At 47.4% G+C, this 19,017-nt stretch overlaps 1 protein-coding gene across 2 annotated transcripts in view; it reads left to right on the top strand.

Moving 5' to 3' along the window:
- LOC119853746 (scavenger receptor cysteine-rich type 1 protein M130-like) overlaps nt 1-19,017 on the top strand; it is a 69,932-nt gene that overhangs the window by 35,416 nt on the left and 15,499 nt on the right. For both annotated transcript variants that reach the window (XM_043513399.1, XM_043513397.1), the window contains exons 5-7: nt 6,112-6,426; nt 6,863-7,174; nt 18,494-18,811. In XM_043513399.1, the coding sequence (XP_043369334.1) occupies nt 6,112-6,426; nt 6,863-7,174; nt 18,494-18,811 (945 nt within the window). The remainder of the gene's footprint in view (nt 1-6,111; nt 6,427-6,862; nt 7,175-18,493; nt 18,812-19,017) is intronic.

The following is a 19,017-nucleotide window of genomic DNA, read 5'->3' on the forward strand; positions in this document are numbered from 1 at the left end:
TGAGAGGATGATATGGAGGCATACCTCCTGGGCTTTGAGAGGACAGCCCTGTGGGAGGCCTGGCCCTGAGACCAGTGGTCAGGCATATTCACCCCATTTTTGTGCGGGGAGGCCAGAAGGCCTACTATGATATGACTTCAGAGAAGGCAGCAGATTACACCTGACTGAAGGGGGAGATTCTGGCCAGGGCAGTGGTAACGACGGCCTTGCGAGCCCAGAGGTTCCATGAATGGTATTACTGCAAGGACAAGACACCACGGTCACAACTGTTTGACCTAATCCACCTAGCCCAGAAGTGGTTACGCCCAGAGGCTCTGAGCTCGGAGAAAATGATGGAGCTCCTGGTGCTGGACCACTATATGAGGGGACTACCCTCGGGCCTCTGAGCTGGGGTAGGCCAGAATGACCCCTCCACCTATGGTGAACTGGTCACCATTGTAGGGAGACAATGGGAAACTTGTGAACTGGTCAAAACCCCGGGAGGTGAAACACGGCGTTCCAGGAAACCAGTCCTGACCCCCAGACCCCGGATCATTGAGAACTCCAGGAAAGCCATAGCGGGAAGAACAGGCACCAAGGAGTGGCCTGAGGCCCCAAAGGGACCTGTGGATCTTGGGGGAGAGGGCTGGGGGAGCATGTCAGTGGGCCCAAGACAGAGGGCAACCTCTGGGATGAGATATCGCTGTTATGAGTGTGGGGAGCTGGGGCATATAGCAGCCCAGTGCCCCAACAGGGAGGAGCCCATGCAATGCAACTTGGGGGATGCCAGAGACCAATGTGGCCTAATCAGGCTAGTGGAGGTCGTGATGGCCTCACATGAGTACACCAGGCCAGTAAAGATAAATGGCATCCAGACCACAGCTTTGGTGGACTCTGGAAGTGCTGTCACATTGGTCTCAGGAAAGTTAGTGGGGCAAGACCAGCTGAGCCGGGCCAAGAGCACCAGAGTGATGTGTCCATGGCACAGTACATTTGTACCCCACAATTCCAATACGGATTGAGATCCAGGGAAACACTACCAGGATGACTGCAGGGGTGGTCTCCAAGCTCCCCTACCCGTCTTCATTGGCAGAGACTTTTCTGGGTTTGAGAGCTTACTCCCCCCCGCATCGAGTTAGGGGAGGGAAGTAAACCCCAACCAGAGTTCAAGGCGTCTGTGGATGGCCCTACCACATTTTTTTGCTGGGTTTTCCCCAGAGTTATTTTCACCTCCCAGGAAGTCTTGGAAATCCAGATGGGAAAGGAGGGCAGACAAAAGACTAGGAATCAGGATTTTGACAGCAAACAAAAGAGCTGCCCTGGTTGGGAGGAGGTCCCGTGGAGACCCAGAAATGGCCCCCAGAACAAGCGGAAACACCCCAAGAGAAGGACGGGAGCTCATTCTAATAGAATCAGGCCAGATCGGTCCCACACGTGAATGTTTTGGGCAGGACCAAGCCGATGACCCACTGTATGTGTACGTGAGGGAGGATGTAGTAGTGGTAAATGGCATGCAAGTAGAAGGGAAAACCAAAGCCCCAGGGCCCTACTATTATTATCAAGCAGGATCTGTTGTACCAGGTAGTGCTAATATGGGGGGGGGGGGGAAGTAGTAGAATAGCTCTTGGTGCCACGGAAGCACACAAGGGCCGTATTAGAGTTAGCTTGCAGTCATCTGTTTGGGGGACATTTAGGAGTAGACAAGACCCTGGATAGAGTCCTAAGGAGGTTTTACTGGCTGGGGTTATGGGCAGAAGTCTGGCGCTATTGTAGCTCCTGCCCAGAGTGCCAGCTGCATAGTCCCCGACCTCAGTTGAGGGCCTTGTTGGTACCACTAGAAAGAACAGCCCGGGGCCACCAAAGCATACTCATCATTCTGGACTATGCTACACAGTACCCCAAAGCCATTCCTTTAAGAAACCCCACGTCCAAGGTGATTGCAAAAGAACTGGTGCAGGTTTTTGCTACGGTAGGCATCCCTAAGGAGATCCTGACAGACCAAGGGACTCCCTTCATGTTGAGAGTAATGAAAGACTTGTGTACCCTGCTTCACATCCAAGCCTTGCAAACCTTGGTCTACCATCCCCAAACAGATGTTCTGGTTGAGTGATTTAACCAAACTCTCAAGAATATGATACAAAAGGTGGTGGCCCAAGACAGAAAAGACTGGGATTCCCTCCTCCCATACCTGATGTGTGCAATACAAGAAGTCCCCCAAGCATCTACTGGATTCTCCCGCTTCGAGTTACTGTATGGATGTCACCCACATGGCATATTAGACATTGCAAAGGAGGAATGGGAGGAACAACCCAACCCAGGGAAGAACATCATTACACATGTAGCCCAGATGAGAGAATGAATAGCCCAAGTGACCCCCATAGTACGAGAACATTTGGAAAAAGCACAAGAGTCCCAACGAACCTACTACAATCATCGGGCAAAAACACGGTAATTGGTGCTGGTACCAACAACAGAAAGTTAGCTCCTGGCCAGTTGGCATGGACCCTATGAGATCGTGGAAGCCGTTGGGGAGGTGAATTATAAGGTGAAGCAGCCAGACCGCCGAAGGCCAGAGCAGATATACCACGTCAACTTACTGAAACCCTAGCATGATCGGGAAACATGCCTGGCAGTCCTGCCAGTTCCATCCCAGGCAGATGGCCCACAAGGGCAGGTAAAGATATCCCCCGAATTAGCCCCAGAACAATGAATAGAAGTTGTCGAAATGATCCAGAGGAACCAAGATGTGTTCTTCACACAACCAGGCCGTACGACGCTGATCCAGCACCACATTGTCATCTCTCCTGGAGCAAGGGTGACAATAAAGCCATATTGCGTACCAGAGGCAAAAAGAAGAAATTAGGGCAGAAGTAAAGAAGATGCTGGAATTTGGGGTGATTGAGGAATCACACAGCCAGTGGTCCAGCCCTATTGTCTTGGTCCCCAAGTCTGATGGCAGCCTGAGGTTTTGTAATGACTTCCAGAAGTTAAATGAGGTATCCCAATTCGATGCCTAACCAATATCACGTATTGATGAGCTGATGGATCAGTTAGGCAAGGCCCGATACTTAACCACCTTGGACTTGACAAAAGGCTACTGTCAGATCCCCCTGGCTGAGGACGCCAAGGAAAAAAACGCTTTGTCTACGCCCGATGGCCTTTTCCAATATACTGTCCTCCTTTTTGGGCTCCATGGGGCCTCCGCGACTTTCCAACAATTGATGGACAGATTGCTTCGACCCCATGCCAAGTATGCTGCCACCTATTTAGATGATGTGGTAATCCATAGCCCTGACTGGGAGATGCACCTGGGGAAAGTGGAAGTGGTACTAGATACTCTTAGACAGGCTGGACTCACCGCTAACCTGTCCAAATGTGCAATAGGGTTAGCCGAGGCCAGATACCTCGGGTATGTAGTTGAAAGGGGCCTGTTGAAGCCCCAATGGAACAAAGTGAAGGCAATACAGGAATGGCCCCGCCCAATCCGGAAGAAGCAAGTCAGAGCATTCTTAGGGATAGTGGGGTACTATTGCCTGTTCATCCCTCACAAGAGCTCGGGGCCTGGAAATAGTTAAGTGGACCGAAGCGGCAGAAGAAGCTTTCACAGATCTAAGGATGGCCCTTTGCAGTCATCCAGTGCTCATAGCCTCAGATTTTAAAAACTAATTCATCCTTCAGATGCCTTGGAGGTAGGACTTGGGGTTGTCCTTTCACAGATGGTGGGGGATGAGGAGCACCCAATCCTTTACCTTAGCCAAAAGCTCCTGCCCAGGAAGCAATGATATGCTGTAGTAGAAAAAGAATGCCTAGCGGTTAAATGGGCCATGGAAATTCTACCGTATTACCTGCTTGGGTGGCGGTTCACTCTTGTGATAGACCATGCCCTGCTCCAATGGATGCACACAAACAAGGAGAGGAATGCACGAGTGACTAGATGGTTTCTATCCCTACAACCTTTCCACTTCTGGATAAAGCATAGAGCTGGAAGCCAACACAGCAAAGTGGATAGCCTGTCATGACAACACTCTCTTGTCCCAAGTAGCCCAACCCAGTGGTGTTGAGTGGGGGTGGGTATGTGATACAGGAGGGCCAGGGAGCAGTGGTAGAGTGGTCAAGAAGAAATATATAAACCCTAGGCTAATTAAGTCATGGTTCCCTGTAGACTAGGGAGGGTTGCTACAGGTTAATTGGAGCACCTATGGTCAATTAAACCCTGTCAGGAACCTAATAAAACCCCCTGCTTCAGGCAGTTGGAGGAGGAAGGAGAGAGGACTGGAGCTTGGAGGTTTGTTGAGAGATTTGGAATACCTGAGAACTGAAGTAAGGGAGACCCTGCCCCAGCGCGACAGGGGGACTCCCTTCCCCCCAACACCTAAGGACTGAGGGTAACCCCACCTAAGAGGGACAAGAGTAAGAAACCCGCAGGGGTTGAGAGGGGCTGGGAGTTAGAGTGAGGAGCAAACCCAAACCCCTCCCCTGCTTCCCTCCTCTACCACCTTCTCGGGCTAGTAGTGGGGCCCTCGGCACCCAAGAGCAGGGGCAAGAGGTGGCATCTTAGCTCCTCCCCAAGAAAAGCACAGGACCCACCATATAAACATCAGCCACCTTGCCACAATATAAAATGATGGAGTCTAAATTAGCTGTTACCACTCAAGAAAGAGATCTTGGAGTCTTTGTGGATAGTTCTTTGAAAACATCCACCCAATGTGCAGCAGTAGTCAAACAAGCTTACAAAATGTTGGGAATCATCCAGAAAGGGACAGATAATAAGACAGAGAATATTGAATTGCTTCTATATAAATCCATGGTATGTCCACATTTTGAATACTGTGTGCAGATCTGGTTGTCCCATCTCAAAAAATATATATATATTTTGGAATTGGAAAAGATTCAGAAAAGGGCAACAAAAATGATAGAGGTATGGAACAGCTTCCATATGAGGAAAGATTGAAAAGACTGGAATTTTTCAGCTTTCAAAAGAGATGACTAAGGGGGGATATGATGGAGGTCTATAAAATCATGACTGGTGTGGAGGAAGTAAATAAGGAAGTGTTATTTACCCCTCATAATTAGGGCTCCGTTCTGTCACAGAGGTCGCAGAAGTCACAGATTCTGTAACTTCTGCAGCGGCCAGTGTGGGTGGCCCTGGGACTAGTCGCACCAGCTGCTGCTTTGGCAACCCCAGGTAGCTGGCCCTGGGGACTGCCCGAGCAGCAGTTCCCGGGGTAGCCAGAGCAACCGCTGCTCTGGTGACTCCCAGCAGTGGTTCCTGGGCGGCTGAAGAAGCCGCTGTTCTGATGGCTCCTGGCAGTTGTCCCCAGGGCAGCCAGAGCAGCTGCTGCTCCAGTGGATTTCTGGCTGTAGGTGCTGCTGGCCCCAGCCCCCTCCTTCAGCAGCAGCCCCCTGGGGTGTGCCCCTGCAGCAGCCACCCCAAGATTTAGTCAGGGGTATTTATAGTATAAGTCATGAACAGGTCATGGGCCGTGAATTTTTGTTTATTGCCCATGACCTGTCCATGACTTTTACTACAAATACCTATGACTAAGTCATACCCTTACTTATAACATAAAAACTAAGGGTCACCAAATGAAATTCTTATGCAGCAGGCTTAAAACAAGCAAAAGGAAGTATTTGTTCACACAACGCACAGTCAACCTGTGGAGCTCCTTGCCAGAGGATATTGTGAATGCCAAAACTCTAAACAGGGTTCCAAAAAAAACTAGATACATTCATGGAGAATAGGTCCATCAATGGCTATTAGCCAGGATGGGCAGGAATGGTGTCCCTAGCCTTAGTTTTGCCAGAAACTGAGAATGGGGAACAGGGGATGGATCACTTGATGGTTACATGTTCTGTTCATTCCCTCTGAAGCACCTAGCATTGGCCACTGTTGAAAGACAGGATACTGGGCTAGATGGACTTTTGGTTTGACCCAGTATGGCAATTCTTATGTTCTTAATGTAAGAGCCTGATTATAAAGTCTGTGTGTCCTGAGTTAAAAAAGTCCCCATTAAGCTGTGAATTAATTATTACTGATCCCAGGTAACTGAGGCTCCTTTATCTCATCTCTGTAGATAATACACAATTGTGTAAGAGAAATGTCCCTCTGATCTCCCTTTTCCTTGTTCTCAGGGTATGCTGGGTACAGGCTGGCAAACGGCAGCACAGGGTGTTCAGGGAGAGTGGAGCTTCACCATGGAGGTGCCTGGGGAACCCTCTGTGACTCCCAGTGGGATTTACAGGCTGCCCACACCCTCTGCCAGCAGCTTGACTGTGGATTCGCCCTGTCAATGCCAGCAGGGCAGCTCTTTGGGACAGGAGATGGGCCTGTCTGGAACGGCACATTTGGCTGTGAGAGGAACGAATCCCATCTGAGGGACTGTCCTGTTACTGCGCTGGGTACAACAGAGTGTCCCCCTGGGAGCAAAGCCAGCGTGGTGTGTTCAGGTGAGCTGCAGTGGGAAGAGGAGCTGAAAGCAGAGGAAGGAATGTCCAGTGGTTAGAGCACTAGCCTGGGCTGTGGGAGAGCCGTGTTCAGTTCCTGCTCCACTACAAAATCCTGTATGACCCAGGGGAAGTTCCTTAGTCTCTCTTGGCCTCAATTCCCCTCCCGTAAAATGGGGATAACTGTACTTCCCTATCTCACAGGGGTGGTATGAAGATGCATATATGAAAGACCCTTGTCCTCCCTTTGCACTAAGTGAGATGGATCAAGTATCAGTTTGTGCATATGCTGATGGAGAAAAGCCACACAGCCCCCACAGAGTAACTGCTAGCATTGAACACGAGCAACAGTCCCTTCCTGTTCCCCACTCCCCTCCCTGTTGTTGCCATTGACACTGATCACTGCGCCATCTCAACACTTACTTTCCCTTGTACTCAGAGTGCTCAGGCGGCAGGTTAGTGAATGGTACCGAGTGCTCCGGGAGAGTGGAGATCCGATATGGAGACACATGGGGAAGCCTCTGTGACTCCCACTGGGATTTGCAAGATGCCAATGTCCTCTGCCATCAGCTGAACTGTGGATACGCCGAGTCAACCTGGGGAGGAACCCATTTTGGGGAAGGGAGAGGAACTGTATGGAGCGACGCTTTTCATTGTGAAGGGACTGAATCCTGTCTGTGGGATTGTTCTCGCACAGCCCTGGGCAACCCAGCCTGCTCCCCCAGAGACACAGCCGGGGTTATTTGCTCAGGTAAGTTTAATATAGACATGTATATGTTAGTTACAGTGCAATGTACTGCCCAGATTAGGACATTCACGAGTAGTCCCATTGACTACAGTATTCAATATAGATAAGGGTACCAGAACCTTGCTTTCTTCATTTCATGTTCCCCAAAACAGAGATCCATCTGGATGCAGTGAGTGGGGTGGTGAGGTTGATCCTAGTACTACAGTAGAGTGAACTGGAGAAAATGGCTATGCACGGTAAACTTGAGTTTTGCAGTTCACAGATTCCTTCAGATCCCAGCAGGACTGATCCAGCCATTCATCAGGTTGTGACTGGCATTTCAGAAGTGAGCTATATGCAGAGATGTGGTGCCATTACAATCCAATTTTACTCTCTAGAAAAGTAGGTGTTTGCCAAGGTGTTCTGGACAAAATGCTTCCTCTTCTCCCTCCCCCACTTATTCAAACTGTGTCACATGCTTTTAGTCTGCAGCCCTAATCTACAGATTTTGCACAGTGTGTGTGTATATGTTTATAGATAACAAATACCCCCAAACACTTCATATAATAGTAATTTCTTTACCAAATATCCTGGTTTTCAGGAAAGTGTTCAGATGACTCTTGAGCAGGCTTAGATGTCCCTAAGAGCAAGGTCTTTGTGAAATTTAGCACCTGACTCAGATCTTGTTCTCAGGGTAGGTCTACACTACTACATATGTTGATATAACTTCCATTGCTCATGGGGTGTGAAAAAGCTACTCCCCTGAGCAATGCAGGTTATAGCGACCTAACTTCTGTCCACTTATGATGTTATGTCGGCAGGAGACGTTTTCCCACTGACATAGCTTCCACCTCTCATGGAGGTGGAGTAATTATGCTGAAGGCAGAGCTCTCTCCCATTAGCATAGACCATCTTCACCAGATGATCTACAGCTGTGCAGATTGCATCAGTAGAGTTGTGCTGATTTAGCACTTCTAGTGTAGACTAGCACTTAGTGACAGCAGCTGGTGCTTTGCTGAAGATCCTCCTCTACAAAGCAACACACATACTGCAGGGGTCTTTTTTTCCTCAAGGTTTCTCTGAAGCTTTCTCCCAATCAACTTCAAAGGCTTTCTCATGCCACACTAGAGAACAGAAGTAGCTGACTGAGTATGTTTCATAGATTTATAGATTCCAAGGCCAGAAAGTACCATTGTGATCTAGTCTGATCTCTTGTATAACAGAAGCCATAGAACTTCCTCAAAATAATTTCTTTTCAACTAGACCATATGGTTTTAAAAAAACACCCAGTCTTGATTTAAAATTTGACAGTGATGGAGAATCCAACATGACTCTTAGTAACTTGTTCCAATGGTTAATTACTCTCACTGTTCTGAATCTGTCTAGCTTCAACTTCCAGCCACTGAATCTTATTATACCTTCATCTTTTAATCTGAAGAGCCTATTATCAAATATTTGTTCCCCATGTAGATATACAGAGTGATCAAGTCGCCCCTTAACCTTATCTTTGTTAAGTTAAATAGATTGAGCTCCTTGAGTCTAGCACTCTAAAGCATGCTTCCAATCCTTCAGTTATTATTCTGGTTCTTTTCTGAACTCTCTCCAGTTGGTAACATCCTTCTTGTATTGTGGATACCAGAACAAGATGCAGTATTACAACAGGGGTTGCACCAGTGCCAAATACAGGGGTAAAATAATTTCTCTACTCCTACTCGAGATTCCCCTGTTTATGCATCCAAGGATCGCATCAGCCCTTTTGACCACAGTGTTGCTCTGATAACTTATGTTTAGGAGATTATCCACCATGACCCCTAAATCTTTTCCAGAGTCAGTGCTTCCCAGGATAGAATCCCCCATCATGTAAGTATGGCCTACATTCTTTGCTCCTAGATACATTTAACCATATTAAAACATATATTATTTGCTTCTGTCTATCTTACTAAGGGTATGTCTACACTACGAAATTAGGTTGAATTTATAGAAGTCGGTTTTGTAGAAAGTGTTTTTATACAGTCGATTGTGTGTGTCCCCACACAAATGCTCTAAGTGCATGTAGTCGGCGGAGTGTGTCCACAGTACCAAGGCAACCGTCCACTTCCGGAGGGTTGCACTGTGGGTAGCTATCCCACAGTTCCCGCAGTCTCCACCGCCCATTTGAATTCTGGGTAGAAATCCAAGTGCCGGATGTGGCTAAAACATTGTCACGGGTGGTTCTGGGTACATATCGTCAGGCCCCCCTTCCCTCCCTCCTTCTGTGAAAGCAAGGGCAGACAATGGTTTTGCGCCTTTTTACTTGACTTACCTGTGTAGACGCCATACCACGGCAAGCATGGAGCCCACTCAGCTAACCATCACCGTATGTCTCCTGGGTGCTGGCAGACGCGGTACTGTATTGCTACACAGCAGCAGTTTATTGCCTTTTGGCAGCAGACAGTGCAGTATGACTGGTAGCCGTTGTCGACGTAGTCCTGGGTGCTCTTTTAACCAACCTCGATGGGGTCAGGGGCGCCTGGGCAAACATGGGAGTGACTTAGCCAGGTCATTTCCCTTTTAAGTTTAGTCTCATGGCGATTCAGTCCTACCGGCAGTGCACTGTTTTTTAATAAGCAGCCAGCAGAAGATGATGGCCAGCAGTCATACTGCACTGTCTTCTGCCAAGCACCCAGGAGATGACGATGGCTAGCAGTCATATTGCACAGTCTGCTGCCAGCAAGATGTATAAAGATAGATGAAGTGGCTCAAAACAAGAAATAAACCAAATTTGTTTTGTATTCATTTTCCCCTCCCTCCCTCCCTCCCTCCATGAAATCAATGGCCTGCTAAACCCAGTTTTGAGTTCTATCCTTGAGGTTTTGAGTTCTATCCTTGAGAGGGCCATTCAATTTCTCGCAAAGCCACCCCCTTTGTTGATTTTAATTTCCTGTAAGCCAACCCTGTAAGCCATGTCATCAGTCGCCCCTCCTTCCATGAGGGCAACAGCAGACAATCGTTCCGTGCCTTTTTTCTGTGCAGAGTCCATACCACAGCAAGCAGGGAGCCTGCTCATATCACTTTGGAAATTAGGAGCACATTAAACACCACATGCATTATCCAGCAGTATATGCAGCACCAGAACCTGGCAAAGCGAAACTGGACAAGTAGGCAACATCAGCGTGGTGACAAGAGTGATGAGGACATGGACACAGACTTCTCTCAAAGCACAGGCCCTGGCAATGTGGGCATCATGGTGCTAATGGGGCAGGTTCATGTGGTGGAACACTGATTCTGGGCTCGGGAAACAAGCATGGACTGCTGGGACCGCATAGTGTTGCAGGTCTGGGATGATTCACAGTGGAGGTGAAACTTTCGCATGCGTAAGGGCACTTTCATGGAACTTTGTGACTTGCTTTCCCCGCCCTGAGATGCAAGAATACCAAGATGAGAGCAGCCCTCACAGTTGAGAAGCGAGTGGCAATAGCCTGTGGAAGCTTGCAACGCCAGACAGCTACCAGTCAGTTGGGAATCAATTTGGAGTGGGCAAATCTACTGTGGGGGCTGCTGTGATGCAAGTAGCCAACACAATCAAAGATCTGCTGATATCAAGGGTAGTGACCCTGGGAAATGTGCAGGTCATAGTGGATGGCTTTGTTGCAATGGGATTCCCTAACTGTGGTGGGGCCTGAGACGGAACCCATATCCCTATCTTGGCACTGGAGCACCAAGCTGGCGAGTACATAAACCACAAGGGGTACTTTTTTCAACAGTACTGCAAGCACTGGTGGATCTCAAGGGACATTTCACCAACATCAACGTGGGATGGCTGGGAAAGGTTCATGATGCTCGCATCTTCAGGAACTCCAGTCTGTTTCAAAAGCTGCAGGAAGGGGCTTTATTCCCAGACCAGAAAATAAGTGTTGGGGATGTTGAAATGCTTATAGTTATCCTTGGGGACCCAGCCTACCCCTTAATGCCATGGCTCATGAAGCCATACACAAGCAGCCTGGACAGTAGTCAGGAGCTGTTCAACTATAGGCTGAACAAGTGCAGAATGGTGGTAGAATGTGCATTTGGGTGTTTAAAAGCACACTGGTGCAGTTTACTGACTCGGTTAGTCCTCAGCAAAATCAATATTCCCACTGTAGAGCAATGGGTACACTCTTTCATGGTAAACCTTGCTGTTAACATTACATACATAACACATGTGCTTTCATTTCAAGGTCGCATTTTGCCTCCCCCCACCACATGGCTAGCCCCTCATCCCTCCCCATAGCTAACAGCGGGGAACATTTCTGTTCAGCTGCAGGCAAACAACCCAGCAGGAACAGGCACCTGTGAATGTCCCCTTAAGAAAAGCACCCTATTTCAACCAGGTGACCATGAATGATATCCTGAGGATAACACAGAGAGATAAAGAACGGATGTTGTTTGAATGCCAGCAAACATACGCTGCAATGCTTTGTTCTACAATGATTCCCGAGTACATGCTACTGGCCTGGAGTGGTAAAGTGTCCTACCATGTTGGACGGAATAAGACTGCCCTCCTCAGAAACCTTTTGCAAATGCTTTGGGAGTACATCCAGGACAGCTGCGAATGCCAGGGCAAATTAATCATTAAATATGCTTGCTTTTAAACCATATATAGTATTTTAAAAGGTACACTCACCAGAGGTCCCTTCTCCACCTGGCAGGTCCAGGAAGCAGCCTTGGGTAGGTTTGGGGTGTACTGGCTCCAGGTCCAGGGTGAGAAACAGTTCCTGGCTGTTGGGAAAACCGGTTTCTCCACTTGCTTGCTGTGAGCTATCTATAACCTCATCATCATAATCTTCCTCGTCCCCAAAACCTGCTTCCATGTTGCCTCCATTTCCATTAAAGGAGTCAAACAACACAGCTGGGGTAGTGGTGGCTGAACCCCCTAAAATGGCATGCAGCTCATCATAGAAGCGGCATGTTTTGGGCTCTGACCTGGCGTGGCCGTTCGCCTCTCTGGTTTTCTGGTAGGCTTGCCTCAGCTCTTTAAGTTTCACTCGGCACTGCATCGAGTCCCTGTTATGGCCTCTGTCCTTCATGCCCTGGGAGATTTTGACAAATGTTTTGGCATTTCAAAAACTGGAACGTAGTTCTGATAGCACGGATTCCTCTTCCCATACAGTGATCAGGTCCCGTACCTCCCGTTCGGTCCATGCTGGAGCTCTTTTGCGATTCTGGGACTCCATCATGGTCACCTCTGCTGATGAGCTCTGCATCTTGCCATGCTGGCCAAACAGGAAATTGAAATTCAAAAGTTCGCGGGCCTTTTTCTGTCTACCTGGCCAGTGCATCTGAGTTGAGAGTGCTCCATTGTGACTGCTCTGGACAGCAATCTGGGATAGCTCCCGGAGGCCAATACCATCTAATTGTGTCCACAGTACCCCAAATTTGACCCGGCAAGGCCTATTTCAGCGCTAATCCCCTTGTCGGGGGTGGAGTAAGGAAATCGATTTCAAGAGCCCTTTAAGTCGAAAAAAAGGGCTTCGTCGTGTGGACGGGTGCAGGGTTAAATCAAGATAACGCTGCTAAATTTGACCTCAACTCCTAGTGTAGACCAAGACTAAGTGATCCAGATTGCTCTGTATTAGTGACTTGCCCTTTTCATTATTTACCACTTCCCAATTTTTGTGTCATCTGCATACTTTATCAGTGATGATTTTATGTTCTCTTCCAGGTCACTGGTAAAAATGTTAAATAGTGTAGGGCCTAGAACCAATCCATCTGGGACCCCACTAGAAGCACATCCACTCCATGAGGATTTTGCATTTACAGTTATACTGTGAGATCTATCAGTTAGCCAGTTTTTAATCCTTGTAATATGTGCCATGTTCCTTATGTATTGTTCTACTTTCTTAATCAAAACATGGTGCTATACCAAATCAATTTTTTTTACATAAGTCTAAGGCTATGTGTAACTTTGGAGTTAGGGGTGTGATTCCCACCTCATGAAGACATACTTATGCTAGCTTTCATTGAGCTATCATACTAAAAATAGTAGCAAAGCCATGTAGCACAGGCAGCAGTGAGTGGCAACGTAGCTTAGCTGCCCCAAATATGTACCCAGGAGGTCCAGGCAACATTGTGCTCAGGGCAGATACCCTGTATCTCTGCTCACTGCTGCCCATGCTACCATGCTACCGCTCAATTATTCTGCACAGGCTTGATCTCAGATTGACAGGCTTATAATTACTTAGGTCATTCTGTTTACCCTTTTTAAATATTGGTACAACATTAACTTTCTTCCTGCCTTCTGGAACTTCCTCAGTATTTTAAGACTTATTGAAAATCAACATTAATGGTACACTGAGCTCCTCAATCTCTTTAAACTCTTAGATGCAAATTAACTTAGTAGCTGCTGTTTATCCTCCTGAGTTACTATTGAAATGTGCAGCATCAATCATGTTATGATTACATCATCTGTCTTTTTTCCAGATACAGAATAAAAATATTTATTGAACACTTCTGTCTTTCCTGCATTATTGACAATTTTACCATTTCCATCTAGTAATGGACCAATACCATTGTTAAGATTCCTTTTTATTCCTAAAAAGAAAAGGAGTACTTGTGGCACCTTAGAGACTAACACATTTGTTAGAGCATAAGCTTTCGTGAGCTACAGCTCACTTCATCGGATGCATTTGGTGGAAAAAACAGAGGGGAGATTGATATACACACACAGAGAACATGAAACAATGGGTTTATCATACACACTGTAAGGAGAGTGATCACTTAAGATAAGCCATCACCAGCAGCACGGGGGGGGGGGGGGAAGGAGGAAAACCTTTCATGGTGACAAGCAAGGTAGGCTATTTCCAGCAGTTAACAAGAATATCTGAACCCAATGCATCCGATGAAGTGAGCTGTAGCTCACAAAAGCTTATGCTCTAATAAATTTGTTAGTCTCTAAGGTGCCACAAGTACTCCTTTTCTTTTTAAGAATAGCTGAGGAACAGTGGGGGGGTGAGGTGGGGAGGAGAAATAACATGGGGAAATAGTTTTACTTTGTGTAATGACTCATCCATTCCCAGTCTCTATTCAAGCCTAAGTTAATTGTATCCAGTTTGCAAATTAATTCCAATTCAGCAGTCTCTCGTTGGAGTCTGTTTTTGAAGCTTTTTTGTTGAAGGATAGCCACTCTTAGGTCTGTAATAGAGTGACCAGAGAGATTGAAGTGTTCTCCAACTGATTTTTGAATGTTATAATTCTTGACGTCTGATTTGTGTCCATTCATTCTTTTACGTAGAGACTGTCCAGTTTGGCCAATGTACATGGCAGAGGGGCATTGCTGGCACATGATGGCATATATCACATTGGTAGATGCGCAGGTGAACGAGCCTCTGATAGTGTGGCTGATGTGATTAGGCCCTATGATGGTGTTCCCTGAATAGATATGTGGACAGAGTTGGCAACGGGCTTTGTTGCAAGGATAGGTTCCTGGGTTAGTGGTTCTGTTGTGTGGTGTGTGGTTGCTGGTGAGTATTTGCTTCAGATTGGGAGGCTGTCTGTAAGCAAGGACTGGCCTGTCTCCCAAGATCTGTGAGAGTGATGGCTCGTCCTTCAGGATAGGTTGTAGATCCTTGATGATGCGTTGGAGAGGTTTTAGTTGGGGGCTGAAGGTGATGGCTAGTGGCGTTCTGTTATTTTCTTTGTTGGGCCTGTCCTGTAGTAGGTAACTTCTGGGTACTCTTCTGGCTCTGTCAATCTGTTTCTTCACTTCAGCAGGTGGGTATTGTAATTGTAGGAATGCATGATAGAGATCTTGTAGGTGTTTGTCTCTGTCTGAGGGGTTGGAGCAAATGCGGTTATATCGTAGCGCTTGGCTGTAGACAATGGATCGTGTGGTATGATCTGGATGAAAGCTAGAGGCATGTAGGTAGGAATAGCGGTCAGTAGGTTTCCAATATAGGGTGGTGTTTATGTGACCATCGTTTATTAGCACCCTAGTGTCCAGGAAGTGGATCTCTTGTGTGGACTGTTCCAGGCTGAGGTTGATGGTGGGATGGAAATTGTTGAAATCATGGTGGAATTCCTCAAGGGCTTCTTTTCCATGGGTCCAGATAATGAAGATGTCATCAATGTAGCGCAAGTAGAGTAGGGGCATTAGGGGACGAGAGCTGAGGAAGCGTTGTTCTAAGTCAGCCATAAAAATGTTGGCATACTGTGGGGCCATGCGGGTACCCATCGCAGTGCCGCTGATTTGAAGGTATACATTGTCCCCAAATGTGAAATAGTTATGGGTGAGGACAAAGTCACAAAGTTCAGCCACCAGGTTAGCCGTGACATTATCGGGGATACTGTTCCTGACGGCTTGTAGTCCATCTTTGTGTGGAATGTTGGTGTAGAGGGCTTCTACATCCATAGTGGCTAGGATGGTGTTTTTAGGAAGATCACCAATGGACTGTAGTTTCCTCAGGAAGTCAGTGGTGTCTCGAAGATAGCTGGGACTGCTGGTAACATAGGGCCTGAGGAGGGAGTCTACATAGCCAGACAATCCTGCTGTCAGGGTGCCAATGCCTGAGATGATGGGGCGTCCAGGATTTCCAGGTTTATGGATCTTGGGTAGCAGATAGAATACCCCAGGTCGGGGTTCTAGGGGTGTGTCTGTGCGGATTTGTTCTTGTGCTTTTTCAGGGAGTTTCTTGAGCAAAGGCTGTAGTTTCTTTTGGTAACTCTCAGTGGGATCAGAGGGTAATGGCTTGTAGAAAGTGGTGTTGGAGAGCTGCCTAGTAGCCTCTTGTTCATACTCCGACCTATTCATGATGACGACAGCACCTCCTTTGTCAGCCTGTTTGATTATGATGTCAGAGTTGTTTCTGAGGCTGTGGAGAAACCTTTTATTCCTAATATACCTTATTTTCCTTAAGTCTGCTGGCCATAGATTTCTCTTTGAGTCCCTTTGCTTTCCTTATCAATTTTCTACTTCCCCTTTCTTCTTTTTGTTCTATATTGAATTTTTATAGCTACTTTCACTCCCTCTCTAAGCCAGGTTCTGTATATTGGTCTCTGGAAACTGTTGGATTATTTTAAGGATAAAATGTAAAAATCCATAATCAGCTAGTCCCCTTCACAGCTGCCAAGGGAGACATCTCATTGTCCTTTTTCAGGAAAAGCGGAGACTCTGAAGCAGAAGAAGGCAGCCCGCAATGCACCCCTGGGCTAGGAGCAGGGGCACTGTAATTCAGCACATAGGGAGCTGGGACCATTCATACTCTATAATTCAGGGAGAGGGAATGTTTGCTTTGTTTATGGAGGAGATTGGGCCCTGTTGGCCACTGCGCCCCATGCCAGCCCTCTTTCCATGTCCACACAGCGAAGTCTTGCCTATATCCATTAAATTGTACACCTTCCACTCCTTGCACATGAGATGGAAGAGCCATGTCAAATCTCCTGCTTCATCACTCCCTAGCAAATGATTCTTCTGTCCATCTTTGCCAATCACATCTTTCATCCCTGAGCACTGGGGCCAAACAGCAGTGATGTGGGTGGCAGCAGATGAGGTCAGAGCAAAGCTGCAGTTGGATAGGTGGGTCCCTGGGTTTGGACAAGGTAGATTAGGGAGTGGAGTGGATCGCTAGGCCTAGAGCACAAGCTGCTCACATGTAGTATGAAGCACAGAGTGGAGGTGGGCGGGACAAGTGGTGATTCCAGCCTGGAGCAGTTTGCATGGTCAGGCTTTCCCCGAGCTGCAGAACCTGGCAGTCTGTCCCAGGACCTGCAGGCTACCAGCTCCATGGCAGTGAGCCAGGAATCCCTGAAAGCCCCAGCTCAAATTGGGCTTCTCAGGGCTTCCAGGTTCTCTGCTGTAGAGCCCAGCTCTAGTTAGAATTAGGGTTTCCAGGCTTTCTGCTGCAGAGCTGCAAGCCCAGAATTCCTAAGATTCCTGGCTTAAACTGAGTCTTTCCAGGGCTGTCAGGATCCCAGTTCCACGGTGGGGACTCTGGAAGTCTGGCAAGGCAGAGCTGCCCCAGAGCCATGGGCCATAGAAATGTGGGTCCCCAGTCCCAGGACAGTCAGCATAGTGGGGCTGCCCCAGAGCTTCCAAGACTAGAAGTCTGGGGTCCCCAGGCCTGGGGCAGTAAGCACAATGGGACTGCCCCAGAGCCAAGAATATAGAAGCCTGTGGTACCCAGTCCTGGGCAGCCTGCATGGCAAGGCTCCCCAGAAGCCCTCCAGGCAAGTAAACCTACCTGGAAAAAAGGTTTCATGGGAGTACTTCCTTTGATTCAGTGAAAGTTAATTAACACAATTGGCTTTTGTGAGAAATTTTGGGTTTGGTGAACCGGCATTTTTAATTTCATTGTAAAATTTCCAACCAGCTCTAGTCATTGCTGTCCTCTGTGACATATATATAGTTTTTTTTCTTACAACTATTTATTTAGGAAATTTTAACAGGTTTATAAATCATAATGTTTTTAAACAACATGGATTCTTTGGAATGCAAGGTACTTTATGCACTCTATAAATCTGCAGTAACAGTAATTACCTGAAAGAGTATGGACTTCTCCCACTAAGAACTTTAACACATTTATATGCTCTGTGGTCACAATTTTAAAATAAAAAAAAACTTTTAAAAATTAGGATGGTCTTCCCCATTTCCTGGGAGGTCATTCATCCTTCCATGCATCATCTCCAACCAGGACAATAGGTAGAGTTCATGAGAAAGGTAATTCAGGCATCCAGAGTTGCTGACCTGGCCTGGAAAAACCCTGAAAAAATATTATTTTGTTGGCTTCTTATGAGTTTGGAGCTGACTCGGTGATTGTGGGTCACCAATGTGCATTGAACAGGGACAAAGAGGATGAGGACTGTTTAAAGGAACCATGTGTCCTGGCAGTGCTGGCTTTGGGAATTGTAGCAGGGAAGTGAGGAGCTTGGTGTGCTCGTTGCAGTCCAACACTCAGATGCCTGTTAATCACAGCTATCTTACAGCACTGCCGCTATCAGTAAGTTGGGTGAGCGCTGAGCAATGTTGCACTGGGCACTTTCGTAACAAAGGGCCTGATCTGCCCAGTGCTCCTGAGCACCCCCTGCTCACATTGACTTCAAAGGGAGGTGAGAACACTTCACACTGAATAGGAGGTGCTCAGCTCCTCATAGGATCTGGCCTCAGAGCTGGGGAAACCTTTCCCACCATCACCCCCTGCATTTCTGAGTACAGAGACAAATGAAGCCCTTGCTAGAGGCTGCTCCCAGTATCACTGAACAATATTGAGAGTTATCTTCCACTTAGCCACTTAGCCCAGAAATATGTGTTTCCCTTTACACCTGTGCATTATTTCTAATGCAGTACCAGCGGGGAGTGATATTCAGTGTGTTTCCCATCTCTCCTGAGCCCAGGTCATTCAACATCACTCCGACTGTTGAATGGAGAGAGCCGATGCGATGGGAGAGTTGAGATTTCCCTCCGTGGTGCCTGGGGCAGAGTGCTGGATGACCAGTGGGACAAGAACGATGCCAGCGTGGTGTGCAGGCAGCTCCAGTGCGGAGTCTCTGAGAAAGCTTTTAACTTCCCTAAGTCTGAGCGAGGAATAGGCCCTGTGGGGCTGAGAAGTGTCCAGTGTGCAGGAAATGAGACTCGTCTGACTCTCTGCAACGTCTCCACATCTGAGACCGCTCAGGCACGAATTGCTGAGGATGTCGGTGTTGTTTGCTCAGGTGACTTACCGTGAAATCTTAAAAATATCCTCTCCTTGTTCAATAGGAAAATAACCCTCCCCAGGGCCTGCCTTCAGCTCATCTTGTGCTGTGATCTCATCAGAGCTCCAAAAAATATGGATCTGAGGTTCAAACACTGACACTTTTATAGTAAACATATAGTTTTAGAAACAGAAAAAAACATAGCCCCATTATAGGGGTAACAC

The sequence above is a fragment of the Dermochelys coriacea genome, chromosome 1, assembly GCF_009764565.3.
Source record: "Dermochelys coriacea isolate rDerCor1 chromosome 1, rDerCor1.pri.v4, whole genome shotgun sequence".
Classification (NCBI taxonomy): domain Eukaryota; kingdom Metazoa; phylum Chordata; order Testudines; family Dermochelyidae; genus Dermochelys; species Dermochelys coriacea.